Consider the following 15211-nt stretch of genomic DNA (forward strand, 5'->3'; position numbering starts at 1 on the left):
TCATGTACCAACAGTGAGTAGTAATTCCATGTTTTTTTTCTACCCACATAGGACACAATGACAGGAGTCATAACTGGAAGAAAATAATAAAAGTAATACTAATGAAAAAAGGGAATCAACAACAAAGATTTGCTTTCAAACTGTGAACTTTGTTTGATAAAGTAAATCTGAAGAATGGAGCACAAAAAGCACATACATAGCATCCACATCTTATAGGTAGTTACACAGCAAACTTATTTCTGCTTGATGAATAATTGTAGCCTAAATAACATTTTATTTAATTTACAGATGATGTATTTACTAGCAAAAACTGTCCAGTTGTGTTTCAGTAGGTATATGGCACCAACAACCACTGAAATACCTTGTCAAATCTTCATTCTGTTTGACCATATAAATTGTCAAAAAAAATTCACAATATTTTCAATCTATGAAAATATTCTTTAAAAATATTAAATATTTATAAGAAATAAATACATCACATTTACAGAAGAATTAAGGTATTTTCTGTATACAGGTATATTCCTGTATCTCCTTTTCTTGGTAACAGGGACATAGAGTATGTACACATAAATTACAGAGGACACACTTAACAGTATATAATATGCACACAAAATAGCAGGTAATAATTTCTCTTTTCATTCTTATGATAGTACAATGGTAACTAATTAGTGGAAATTATGCATGGCTGTGTTTTTACACAATGGAATATTTGTGTTCCAACAAAATCCATGAATGTGTTGTTCATGGACGTTTTTATTCTTGTAATTTGCGTTCCAGCTCTAAGAAAACCTTTGCATTGATTTCATCCACCTCATCTTCCACCTGGGCAAAAAAGACAATAGAAAAATGTTAAATGTGACTAAAAAGTCTGCAATTAATCATGACAAACACTGTATAATAGCAAGTAAGTAAGTAGCAAAACTGCACAGGCAGATTGAAAATGTACTGGCTGTTAGCACAATTTAAATTCTGCATTTAATTTAAATATCCATATAAAAACTTCTGAAACCGATCCTGAAATGAAAACAGTGAAGCTTTGTCTCAAAATAATAACCTGCAGAAATATCTGCTAATCTACAAAAACACATCCTACTAGAAAACTAATCTTGATTATTACCTGTTCCACGTTGTTTACTTCTGGAATATAAAACTGCAGCATGTTCTGAATGCCATTCTTTAGGGTAACTGTAGAACTGGGACATCCTGTGCAGGAACCAACCAGTTTCAGCTTGACTGTGCCATCCTGAAACCCCTTATAGATGACATCGCCTCCATCCTCCTGCACTGTAGGTCTTACAGTATGAGTGAAACAGACAATGTCAAGTTGTTCAGAACAAAGCAGCACAAAGGACAGACAGATTAAGACTGCTATCTCAGCACGAGTGTCTTTTACTACACTGTGAGCATCATTGCTAGGAGTGCTGAGTAAAGAAATATATAGGAAATATTTGATAAGGATTGAAATATTTAAAATACATAAACTATCAGTGAGCTATTGCAACAGACAAATAAAGACTAAAATGATTACCTAAGTTGCTCTCAAAGTTACTAGTTTTGTACCTGATTCTAGTGTCCAGAAGCTCCTTTATCATAGATACAATATCATCATCATCTTCAGAAACACCTACAAAAAAGAATATGTACAGAGTGGAGATATTTACACAATATACATTAAAACAGCTGCATTACTCCAAGATGACAAATATGGGCACGTTGTATACTTACTACTTTCATGGTGCACTGCCCCTATTGTTATTGGGTCACCACTCTCAAAGAACTTGGCAATGGCCTCCAAAGCATGATGCTTAATGTTTGTCCATTCCACATCCTCATCTGTCTGACAAGAAAACAATGATCTCACATGTTGTCTTTCATAAGAATTTCATAGGAACATAATAACAGAGACAAGTACATTTAATACTTACTTTAGTGATAGTGATGAAGTCAGGGCCATAGAACACACTTTTTACTCCTTCAATTTCAAACAGGTCTCTGAAAGAAACATGTTATGTTATTGATAATCAAAAAAAATATACCAATGACAGCATGGAGTCTGTGTTCATGTTGGTTCATTTAGTGATAACAACATCCGCTCATGCTGGCTTTTATCAATAGTGTCACTGATGATTGCACTGCTTTTTATGATGTTGTCGTTTTTATCAAGACAAGACAAAATGTATTAAACAAAACACATCTACACAATGAATTTATGCAGTCAGTTGCTTTAATTCACAGAAACCCTGCAATATCACATAGTGTAATTTGGACAGGGTGCATTTGTCACATCTAATCTGTATGTACTGTTCTACCAAGCAACTCCATCACTGTCAGAAACTGAAGACACAACCATGAATAGCTCAATGAAGATAATATCCATTGTCAAACTATTATTTCTAAAAAATAAAGAAATAAAAGTCCACACACTCATACCTCTAATGCATATATTTTAACGTATAAAGATCAACATTTTAGTAAATCAAAACATTTAAGTTCCTTTGCCGAAAAAATCTTTATAAGCAGACATAAATACATCGGAGTTATGAGTGTGCAGCTTTTTGTATGTGTATCTCTGCCTGCCTTACCTTATGAGAATAAGTGTGCATTTCCCTTCTTTTTTTTTTAACTATGATTTATAATGACACACAAACTAAGGTTGTTACGATAAGAGAATTTGCAAACTATTATAAAAAACAAAACCATACTCAATACCTCTTTCCATACCACGACAAAAAGTCCTAGGCACACAAAATATGGTTATTATTATTTTTCAATTATTATTAACAATCTGCACAGAGTGCTGGTAAAGGAAAACGTCACTGTGGTTTTGTTGCTGGAGAGAATACCGTAACAGTCACAGATCCTTTCTGATCCTGGTACTACAGTACAATTGGATGTAATTGTTCATTTTAATTTTATAAAATCAAAAGCAGTAAACGTTAACATGACAAAGTACAACATAAAACTTGGCACACAACCTGGCTAAAGATGAACATTCAGCTGAGCTCGAAGTGGGAAAGTCAAGCGTCCCACTTCCTAGAACAGGTTTACCAGGGAGAAACTTCAAGCTCCTGGGGTTTGGAGTGTCTTGAGTCTGGATGGACAGGTGCCTTACTGAAAGATATAAAAAATGTCGTAGTAAAGATGTTTAATGTTTTTTTTATTGTCTACATTAAGTCCCGTTTTAGAAAAAAGACGACAGGTAGTGAGTGAATGTGTTAAGGTGTCAAACAATGGTTTCTCACTTGAAAAGTGTATGGTTCCTGTCCCTGGCAGAGGATGAACATGTCTGAAGATCTGGGTCGAGCACCGTGAGTGGTATGAGCTTCTGGTCTTGACTAGAAACCTTGAAACGTAAAGAATATTTAACTATATCCGTCAGTCAACATGAGACTTAAACTCGTTCGTTTCTTGAAGTGGGATTCAACAGTTGGGTGGCGTTGATGGATTAAAGTCAGCAGGTGTTTCCTTAGCTGTTATCTCAATGTTTTGATGTACAGACCTACAAACTGGTAACGTTATCCAGAGATCGTTTTACTGACGTTAAAGTTTACACTTAGAGCTAGCTGACATTAGCGTCTAACTTACATGCTTCGGATCTGGAAAGACATGTGAAATCAAAGACAATAAAAAGTGGAAATAACTAAACCAGCTGTGTCATATCTCCACCTTTATATGGATGGATGGATTAGAGTGTCGCAGTTTGCTAGTTAGCTAGCTACTTAGCTAAACGTATCATCTCAATCACACGTCGAAATGTCAAGTTCCTGCTTTACACAGGGATTACAGCGTATCATATCAGTACGAAATGTGTACAAAACGATGTGTCACAGCTGTAGAGGTTCAAACCTAGAGTTAGCCGTTTTTCTTGCCCGTAACAATTGCTGAAGACCCCATCTCATGTGCGCCGCCATTTTGTTTGTTTTGAAAATGAGGACCTCGTGTGGTGGACAGCAGCAGTAGCCCATTAGATACTTCATATATCCTCCTTTCTTTACGAAATAATGTATTGGTCGTAGAGACCAACATAAGTAAAATGAACTGGAAAAACTTAAATTAATTTAAAAGTTAATTATTGTGTAGGCCTAATCATAAATAGTGTGCCTTAAAGGGGAAAACCACCTAAATTAATTAAGTCCAACATGTTATTTCCATGGCCTCAGAAAGTTCAATCAATAGTTGTGAACATGAGCTACTCTCTCAAAGCCAGAAACCAGAGTAGCGTTCCAGACACAGTCACGACTCACGAGTTGGTAGCGTTCCAGGCAAAGTCACCACAAACCCTTCTAGCTAGCAGTTACCTAACGTTGTCGTTAGGTACGTTGTAGGTTACTTTACGTTGCCTATTTATTTCTACTTATCACTGTTAATACACGGCGTCTTTACAGCATCAACGGGGGTCGCCATTGTTGTTTATGTGTGTGTGACGTCAAAAACTGTAACTGGGAGTACAACCATCTGGTACGAATTCACGAGTTACGGGTTTGACTGCCGTTCCAGGGCACTTTCACGGGTAGAAGGCTAGAAGGTTGTGAAAACACGAGTTACGGGTTTGACTGCCGTTCCAGGGCACTTTCACGGGTAGAAGGCTAGAAGGTTGTGAAAACACGAGTTACGGGTTTCCTGGAACGCAGCAGTCTCAAACTTGTGATGTCATCAGGTATAAAGTCTGGAGCTGCTCCATAGACAATGCATTGGAGACTGATTTTGTGGACCAACAGAATGTCCCCCCCCCCCCTTTTTATACCCAAAATGAGCTTTATTTTATTGTAGCTAGTGTTCTCGTTTCTGAAACAGAAAATGTACCCATTTAGACCGAATCACTGTGACGTCACACAGGCACCAAAATCACTTCCAAGTAGACAAATGGCAGTATATCCAGACAGCAATAAAGCTAACATTGAATAAATATTGATTTTCCATCTGAATCATCATTATGGTTGATATTGAAATTTCAATGCAAAATAAATGTTGAATCAATCATCATTACCATATTGATGAAACCTGACTTTATTAACGTTGATGGCAACAACATTGGAACAACATTGATAGTTTTATATAGTTTAGATTTAGCTAGTATTGATATTTGGTTTACCGGGCGATATTGCCAATGTGTTGAAAAGTCATTGATTAAGAGTTGACCGGGAAACGACCTGTTGAAAAGCCATCGACATAGTTGACCGGGAAATATGATTGAAAATGCATTGATATATATAGTTGACCGGGAAATATGATTGAATGAATTGATATATAGTTGACCGGGAAATATGATTGAATGCATTGATATATAGTTGACCGGGAAATATGATTGAAAATGCATTGATATATAGCTAGTTGACCGGGAAATATGATTGAAAATCCATCGATATATAGCTAGTTGACCGGGAAATATGATTGAAAATCCATCGATTTTTGGTTGACCGGGAGATCATCGGGTGGTAGACCAATGTACTGCACCGGACACATCTCTTTTCTGGACCCTTGGGAACCATACAATCAGGTAAGCTTTCTTATGTAATGTTCAGTATGAATGAATTATACCAAATCAAATACTGTTACTCGTTAACATGATGGTTAGTGTCCATCATGCTTTTGGATTCTGCTGAAGACAACTTTTAAAAATAGCTAATGTTAGCTAGCGTTAGCTAGCAGTAACTAGTCTTGGAATATGATTCAGATCAAGTTGGAAATTATGTTTGTCAAGGAAATGATTGGATATGACTGAATTTCCATTTGTAGTTGCATTATACCTTTTGGATTTTGCTGAGGACAACTTTTAGAATTAGGTCATGTTAGCTAACGTTAGCTAGCGCTAGCTAGCACTAGTCTTAGCATACAAATCTATTTTGAACTGATGTTTGGCAAGGCATTGACTGTATTTGTTACTCTAATGGTGTTGTAATGTGTTTGTAGAGAGGAAAATGCCAGGCGGAGAGGGAAAAAAGAAAGAGATCATCTGCAGGAGGGACTGAAGCAAGTAAAAAGGTAACCTTCTTGTCTGTGAATGTGTGTGTGTGTTGCGGTGTGTCCTGGGGGGGGGAGGAGGCCTCGGAAATGTTCCTTACAAGCGAATTTGGCCCACCCATGAGAGAGAGACATCATGGCTTTCAAACGAGCAAAGTGGCAGTTGGTCAAGGCCACACCCCCACCCTCCACCTTGCCCCCCCTCTCTCCTCCTACAGACACAGAAATGGCACATCCTAATGGTGCATTCTTTTTGTCTTGTAATCACGACTAGTAGCTCGAGTGTGACGTCACATCCATGTCGAAAAACGAATAACCGCGGGGTTGTTGCGTTCTTTTTGTCACACAATACTACGAGTCGGAGAAAAGATGGATTTTTTAAACATTTTTAGTAACATTTAGGATTCTATTCACCCAGTTATTGACATATTACACAAATATATTTCACAGTTTGATACATGAAAATTACGTTTTGATTAACGTTAACGTTAGGCTACTGCTCTGCTTTCTGCTCAAGACTCGGCTTAAAGCCATTGTTGTCATATAGCAACCGAGCGTCTCTAGCCAATTTCAGCTGCACAAGCTACAAAATAACTAATTAGGCGGTATTTAACTCCTAATAAGACTGTAGCGACATTGTCTATAGGTAGCAGTATACAGTGCTATGTGTACGACTTCTTCATTTGGTTACAATAACGACAAAAGTGCTTAAAATTGTAGAAAACCACAATGTTTACTACGTCTGATGCACGACGTAGCCATCTTTGAAAGTGAACTCGGGGTCCTCTGAGTTCAGACGACTTGACGAGTCGTATTTACGACCTCGGTGGCGTTCTTTTTGCAACTTCCGGTTCGTAACTCCTGAAAACGACTAGTAGATTGACTTCGGTGGACAAAAAGAACGCACCAAGCTCATTGTGGGACTGGCTCTAGTGGCTGTAATTCTGCACCAAGCTGATCCTTTTTGCCTCCCTTTAATTCAAATAAACCCATGCACATATTCTTGGGCAATTTTGAAAAGTGCTTTGAATGTACAGTGGGTACGGAAAGTATTCAGACACCTTTACATTTTTCACTCTTTGTTTCATTGCAGCCATTTGCTAAAATCAAAAAAGTTAATTTTATTTCTCATTAATGTACACTCAGCACCCCATCTTGACAGAAAAAAAAAAAAAAAAAAAAAAATTTTGCAAATAATTTAAAAAAGAAAAACTGAAATATCACATGGTCATAAGTATTCAGACCCTTTGCTGTGACACTCATATTTAACTCACATGCTGTCCATTTCTTCTGATCCTCCTTGAGATGGTTCTACTCCTTCATTGGAGTCCTGCTGTGTTTAATTAAACTGATTGGACTTGATTAGGAAAGGCACACACCTGTCTATATAAGACCTTACAGCTCACAGTGCATGTCAGAGCAAATGAGAATCATGAGGTCGAAGGAACTACCCAAGGAGCTCAGAGACAGAATTGTGGCAAGGCACAGATCTGGCCAAGGTTACAAATGAATTTCTGCAGCACTCAAGGTTCCTAAGAGCACAGTGGCCTCCATAATCCTTAAATGGAAGAAGTTTGGGACGACCAGAACTCTTCCTAGACCTGGCCGTCCAGCCAAACTGAGCAATTGTGGGAGAAGAGCATTGGTGAGAGAGGTAAAGAAGAACCCAAAGATCACTGTGGCTGAGCTACAGAGATGCAGTAGGGAGATGGGAGAAAGTTCCACAAAGTCAGCTACTGCAGCCCTCCACCAGTTGTGGCCTGACGGAAGCCTCTCCTCAGTGCAAGACATATGAAAGCCCGCATAGAGTTTGCCAAAAAACAGATGAAGGACTCCCAGACTATGAGAAATAAGATTCTCTGGTCTGATGAGACCAAGATTGAACTTTTTGGCGTTAATTCTAAGCGGTATGTGTGGAGAAAACCAGGCACTGCTCATCACCTGCCCAATACAATCCCAACAGTGAAACATGGTGGTGGCAGCATCATGCTATGGGGGTGTTTTTCAGCTGCAGGGACAGGACGACTGGTTGCAATTGAAGGAAAGATGAATGCAGCCAAGTACAGAGATATCCTGGAAGAAAACCTCATCCAGAGTGCTCAGGACCTCAGACTAGGCCGAAGGTTCACCTTCCAACAAGACAATGACCCTAAGCACACAGCTAAAATAACAAAGGAGTGGCTTCAGAACAACTCTGTGACCATTCTTGACTGGCCCAGCCAGAGCCCTGACCTAAACCCAATTGAGCATCTCTGGAGAGACCTGAAAATGGCTGTCCAACAACGTTCACCATCCAACCTGACGTTACTGGAGAGGATCTGCAAGGAAGAATGGCAGAGGATCCAAATCCCCAAATCCAGGTGTGAAAAACTTGTTGCATCATTCCCAAGAAGACTCATGGCTGTAGTAGCTCAAAAGGGTGCTTCTACTCAATACTGAGCAAAGGGTCTGAATACTTATGACCATGTGATATTTCAGTTTTTCTTTTTTAATAAATTTGCAAAAATGTCTACATTTCTGTTTTTTTCTGTCAAGATGGGGTGCTGAGTGTACGTTAATGAGAAATAAAATGAACTTTTTTGATTTCAGCAAATGGCTGCAATGAAACGGAGTGAAAAATTTAAAGCGGTCTGAATACTTTCCGTACCCACTGTATGGAAAACATGATAGGCTTGGCAATTATCCCTGGGCTACTGAATTTGTTTCCAAGTGTGCATATATGTAGGTGTTCTGTTTAACTTAAAACCTAATTTTTTTTTTTGCATTTTGATTGTGCTTGTATTTTCTGTTTTAGATGCTCTTACACAGCAGATGGGGACAACCGCTGTCACCCAATTTACTTTTGCCCAAGCCGTGCAAAAGTGGCTGCGCTATGCACCAGACCAGGCAGGAGGGACTGGACGACAACGTCAGAGGACCATGAACTGTAAATAGGCTAGAGGACAAATGATGAAATAAGAGGCTAATAAAATTAATGTTTTTAACTTAAATAGTTTGGTGTAGTCAGTGTTTTAGGCTATAGAATAGAATCAACATCAGAGTTCAATGTTGATTCAATGACTTAATGTTGACAACGGAATGTTGATTTAACATAGTTTCAGTGACTGTTTACTATCTGGGATAGGCCTATTTGCGATATGTAAAATCGGCAAACTGTTTATTTCTGTTATTTTCAGCTAGCCTGACAAGCCAGACCCACATCAAGTTGGGTCTGGGAATACACCGTTGGCAGTGCTCAATCCGAGGGGCGGGATAAACGGTTGTCTTTCAAATTCCCTCTGCACACAATAGCTCTACAACCAACCAGAGCAACGAAGAAGCTAGTGGAGCTAGTTGATAGATCAAAACTCCGAACACATCTTCCTTTTTTAAGAATGACTTCAGTGCCGTTCTTTTCTCAAAGAAAAGCTTAACTCCAAGTCTTCCAGAGTCGCGGCCAAAGCCGATTCGAAAGACCACTGTTCGCCAGCAGCTATCTTCTTTGTTTTCAAGTAGCAGGGAATTCACACGGAACCGTCGCAACTCTGCCGTCATTATGTTAAGCCCGCCCACCGACTCTATACACAATGTGACTGGCCTGACTAGAGTTTGGTTTTTCCAGCCAACAGAGAGTTGCTAGACGACCCTGGCTGCAAATTACATTTGCTGCCACTAGGGTGCGTCTAGATTTCTAGGCTAATTTTCAGCTCTAACTGTAACATTTAAAGATAGATAGATAGATAGATAGATAGATAGTAAAAAACGGTGGTCCAACCTATCTGACGTGGCTTTGCTTATTTTCTGTACTATGTTACTTTGCTAGAATCTTATTTTAAGGTTACGAACAGCAACAGCTCACCGCCCGTCGGGCTGACTGCTAGTGTGGGCGGTGTCATTTCCTTTAGTCTGTGGCCCAACAGATAAAAAGCATCATGCATTTTAAATGTATGAGATGAAAGTATGTCCAGTTGTTCCTAGTCCCCAATTGCTCAGCACCGTTAAATTGTATGTACAGGGCGCAGGACTTTTCTACCCCGAAGTTATTGTAAAAATTGTGATTGTGGGTCTATACTCAGAACATTCCCCTGAGTACTCTGTGTCATCTATAACATCTTTACCAATTAATTGTCCACACTTTATACTTGATGACATCACAATTTGACTTTTAGCTCTCTAGTTTTTGGATTTAGGAGAGAGTTATTCATGTTAACTAATGTTTGTGGGCTGTCTTAGACCATAGGAATAACATATATGAATTTGGAAAATGGGCGTAGTTCCCCTTTAAGGGTAGGCTACTAACCCTACTCATTTTCTTAATTTTATTTTCTTGACCCATTTATTTACACTTACAAAAAATGCAAGCACATGAGACTATGTTCCCTGTTTGTTTTTCTCTCAATAACAACACTTAAGACAATACAGCAGTTGTGAAAGGTCAATTCAGATTACTTACTTAAAGTGACAGTTCACTCCGAAATTAAATATACATATTTCTCCTCTTACCTGTAGTGCTATTCATTAGTCTAGATTGTTTTGATGTGAGTTGCCGTTGCCGAGCGGTTGTTTGGATTAGAACAAACAATGTGATAGCATCAAGGAGGCCAACCCCATGTTTCTCAACATTTTTTTCTGACAAGGCAAGGTGGTGCTCCAAAGGTGTGGCAAAGAAAGAGACACTCTCCCATAAAAGCAGGGCTGCACTCTGGATGGTGGAAGACTATTGCTAACTGCAAGGTGCAACCGTGTGGTGGAAGAACCTGAACTACACTTACATCAGATAGGGTTAGGACTTTTTGTTCCAGTACTAATCTTGCTCTGTAAGAATAAGGCTGGCTTTGTGAGGAACCCCTAAAGAGGTCTACCTTTAAGTGTTTTGAAGACAGCTGGATTTAAGGAATCCCTGTTTTAATTTGTTACTTTGCCTTCTTCACCACCAAGACATGGTGCTTTGGATTATCTTCCCCATCTCCCTCTCCCTGGTGTCCTTCATTGGAACATGGACTGTGTAAGTTTATTAGAAATTCACATTTGCTCATTTGTTTTTACACTCTGGTGAAACTATTAGAACATTAGTTTTTTACAACTGTTATTCTACCTCTGTCTGCGTGCTGTCATGCAAATGCCGAGTTTATATTAGTTTTATACCTCGTGAACTTTCTCAGTAAATACCTCTGTTTATCAGTGTTATTCACATCTGAAAGTGTGTAGTTTAAAGCTGATCAAGAAGCTGTAATTGTAAGGTTTCACAATAATGTGACACCTGATTAGCACTATTGACAACACACTTTATGATTACAGTATTTGAACTGTAATGTTATATTCCCGGCTAAGGACATTGAGATTCCAGTACCAGTAGTACTGATATCACCTGGCCTTGAACAGGAAATGCTGAAATGGTGATTATATTTGGCAGAAGTGCGTATTGCATGATTTTATAATAATATTTTAACTCGGTTTTTTAACTTTAACTAGGTATGTGCTATCTCTGAGAAGTGTATATGTAAAAGTCCACGTCAGAGCAGCATGTTAACTGCTGCCTACACAGGGATTTTGAAATATCCCTGTCGCAAGGAAGGTGTGCACACCAGACTTTCAAGAAATACCAAGAGACAAAATTGTTGCTCAAATTGTTCCTTAAACTGAAATATGCATACCTGTACTGTAAACCTACTTGTTTTTCATATTCATGTTATGTTATTCTATCAGTCACTGCAGTCCATGCAGTGATGTTTTTTCTTATTCTGCTTTGTCATCTACTTCCATTTAGTGTTCTTTTTTGCCAACTGCAGGAGCTCATTCTTCAGACTGTAGTCATACATTATTTCATTGCAATGCCAGTAATAAGTTGTATAGTAATAGATGAAAGCCAAAAACCAGGTGCTGGTCAAAATGTCAGTGGTACAATAAAATCATAGTAGGCAGTCATCCTCTCTTCTAACTATTCTCCCTTTATTCTGAAAAAGTGGAAAATAATGCTTTTTAATTCAGTATTACACACCTCAATTATACAACAGCTACCATACAGTAGTTTGAATCTTACTTGTTATCAAATCAAGAATGTTATAAAGGCCAAATATTAAAATGTTGTCATTATAGTTTTTCTTTTGTTTTATATTTCCAGATATGGCCTGGCTTTCACCAACAACCATGTGTGCTCTCTCACTGACTGGTGAGTTGTGTCTCATTAATGTAGATAGTTGATCATCATGATGTGACAGATTCTCCAGAACCTCATTCCTTTGTTTTCAGGGGGAGTGACAACTACTGCAAAGGGAATCAGTCCACTGGATGTTGCCTTGTTCCCACTATAAGGTGAGAATGCATTTCATTTCACCTTCTACTTATCCTTTCCAACGGAATCAAATAGTGAGACATAATTCATTGAACATATTTTGTGATTCTAGCTCAAGTGGAACTAGTGCACCAGAAAATTCACTTTTTACAGCCACAATCAATGCGGGATCCTTTCTGTGTGAGTTTTACCAGCTTAACGCCTAACACATTATACAAGATGTGAGTGATATGTGTTTTAACAACTGCAATCTCCTCTATAGTTCTGCTGTTCAGTATATTCCACCATGCCCATGTTATGGAGAGACACACATGTCATTCCATGCTGAGCAGGTTTGCACTGGTCTTTGGTGTGGTGGCAGCCTTGGGGGCATTCACAGCTGGCAACTGTAATGTGAGTACTGCACTTCCTGCTGAATGTTTAAATAAGTTTAATTAGCAGCTTTAAATTGCTATCAGAGGGCCCATATAATCTGTGAGAGAAATTCATCTCACAAAACAGCAAGCTGACTAGACTTCATCGTATAATGTTAACAATAAAACTGAACAGCTTTGATTTTTACCTGTGCTTGAAACAGCAAACAAAGGTGTAACTATTTGTTTTATGTAATGATTAAGAGCACACGCAAAGTTGGCACAAGCTTGTTTTTTGTTTTTAAATCTTTTTTTTATTTAACAGGAAGTCCCTTGAGATCAAAATTTCTTTGTTGAGGGAGACCTGGCCAAGATAGCACACCCTTACAACGCTACAAAACTGTAAAATAGAGCTTGTCAAAACAGACAAGGGACAACAGATAGATAATACAATCAGTTAATAGTTCGGTAGTACACACAGTTCAGTACACACATCCACACATCTATCAATGTTTACAACTATCTGTTGACCCTGGAAACTATTGACTGCCCTCCACAGCCAGGTTACCTGGCACTCCTTCACTACCTCGGAGCTGCCATCAGTTTCATGTGCATCTGCTTCTACACTGTCCTGCTCACTGCACTGACTGGGAAGTGTTCGCTGACAGGATATGAGAAGATTCTCTACCCGTTACGCATCGCCTCCACTGTGGTTCAAACAATTGTCACCATCTGCTGTATCCTTTCATAAATCGTGGAGCTGAATTAACTGTCATGTAATTCTTCTGATGTTATGATGATAGTTGTGCAGTGATGAGTTGTGGCTGGTAAAGCAGGCTGGATGATAGACAGTAAACATGTTAGGGTTCATATGGTGTGGCTTGAAACAGGACATTTCAGCAATTGATTTCAGCAGTGACGTCTGATTTACACTCTCCAGCTGCACTATATTGCCTTTGTGTCATATTTGGATCCGGTCTGCTGCCGTGTTTACAAAGTGGGACAGGCCAGTGAGGCCACAACCATCACCAATGGTATTTTTAACTACATCAATCTTTAGCATTGTTTTCCTTTAACACTCAGCCTCACATTATTTACATCTGGAAGCTGCACAGTGACACAACATGAGTCCTCTACTAGAGCAGTTTCAGGTTTAAGCTTAAAGGCACCTTGACACTAGTTGGTGATGCACACCACAGTTTGGGGATTGAACCTCTAGGCCCCCAGTTTGAAGTGGGTCAAGTCAAAATTAAATACAGTATCTATATACACACTAGCCTACAGTGAGTGTGCAAGAACATGACTACTATATTACAGGATAAGAGCTGTCAATTTGTAGCAATTGCGTCCTTGTATTTTGTGCACGGATACATTTCCATTTTCTGTCTTACTGTCATGAAGTGTTAAGGCTGTTCACCAGTGTTTACAATGAAATGTTCTTACAAGTGACTGACTACCACTAACTGTTCCATACATCCTTAACTTTAAACCCTTCAGATACTGTTTTGTTCGCCCAGGACGAGTACTTTTATGTCCACTTGTCGGCTATATTTGAGTGGATGCTCAGCATTAACCTGGAGCTGTTTGAGCTCAGCTTCGCCGTGGAGTTTTGCTTCTTCTCATCCTTCATGCTTTCAAATCTGTTGAGCAAACGTGAGGAAGAAAAGCCTTTAATGATGACGATGTCCTGATATAAGGCTGCTAGGGTCCAGCTGAAGCACAGAAGCAGTGAGGATGGACTGAGTAAGACATCTGTGGCTGGACCGGAGGACCAAGTTTTTTTTCCATCACTGCTGGGATGGTTTTATAGCCATTTATGGATTATGACCACTTTTATTCCACTGTCTTGATACTGCTGCCTAAAATTATATGATTTTCTTTACTAGGCATTTTTCTTCCCCATTCCTTACTGTATTTCTTATTCCTTATTTATTGAAAAACATTCTTGTGCAGCAAATGAACAAAACATATCAGCTGTATACTTATGCTTTAACAGAACAATTAACCCGTTTCATACTCATTTATGTTAATAATTTTGTGTGCAAATACTTACATGTTAATAGGCTACACTAACAAGGATTTTAGCTTCATATTGAGGTTCTTTGAGCACTTGCACTTAATAAAAAATGGCCACTGTACTCAGTGAAAAGTCCTGTTATTCTGCTGATACAGCTTTTACTTTATAGCTCTACCAGATGTTGGAGTACACCCACTCAGATTAGTCCCTGTGACATCACAAGATCCTGTTTGACTGGATGACTGAGTGTCAGAAAATAACCGTACAAGGACAACAGCATACTATTCAACAGGTTACTGATCTAGAAGCATTGAGTACAGTGTTATGTACAGTCATGTACAGTGATTGTCTGTAAGCTTTCCATTACGTTTTTAGGTGTGGTCAATGCGGGCGAGTCAGCAGACAGCAACTTAAAAGCCCTGAGAAAGTATTTTCTGTTTCTCGAGCAATGTGAATACAACAAGTGCTTTGAATTACATCTCTTGTATCAAAAGTGCTCTATAAATAAAAGGTTACTGGTATTATTATTATTTTTTGCCAAAGTTAGAACAGGTTGCTGGAAGTAATTAGCAGATCTGTAAAACCATAAATGTAATGACAAGACAACAT

General features: G+C 38.7%; 2 protein-coding genes across 2 annotated transcripts; one reads left to right on the plus strand and one right to left on the minus strand.

Moving 5' to 3' along the window:
• Nucleotides 1-128: 128 nt before the first annotated feature.
• zgc:110319 (uncharacterized protein LOC796111 homolog) lies at nt 129-3965 on the minus strand. The gene is made up of 8 exons (XM_039782946.1): nt 3847-3965; nt 3243-3343; nt 2976-3111; nt 1926-1992; nt 1726-1837; nt 1561-1624; nt 1118-1292; nt 129-822 (listed from the first exon to the last, which is right to left on the minus strand). Exons 1-8 carry the CDS (start codon nt 3963-3965, stop codon nt 754-756), a joined length of 843 nt encoding a protein of 280 aa, XP_039638880.1. The 3' UTR covers nt 129-753.
• A 4884-nt stretch (nt 3966-8849) lies between these two features.
• si:dkey-228d14.5 (uncharacterized protein LOC796266 homolog) lies at nt 8850-15123 on the plus strand. The gene is made up of 9 exons (XM_039782947.1): nt 8850-8887; nt 10578-10722; nt 10879-10945; nt 12062-12109; nt 12190-12252; nt 12345-12412; nt 12495-12625; nt 13145-13322; nt 14083-15123. Exons 3-9 carry the CDS (start codon nt 10881-10883, stop codon nt 14274-14276), a joined length of 747 nt encoding a protein of 248 aa, XP_039638881.1. The 5' UTR covers nt 8850-8887; nt 10578-10722; nt 10879-10880; the 3' UTR covers nt 14277-15123.
• Nucleotides 15124-15211: the final 88 nt, after the last annotated feature.

The sequence above is a fragment of the Perca fluviatilis genome, chromosome 19, assembly GCF_010015445.1.
Source record: "Perca fluviatilis chromosome 19, GENO_Pfluv_1.0, whole genome shotgun sequence".
Taxonomy (NCBI): Eukaryota; Metazoa; Chordata; class Actinopteri; order Perciformes; family Percidae; genus Perca; species Perca fluviatilis.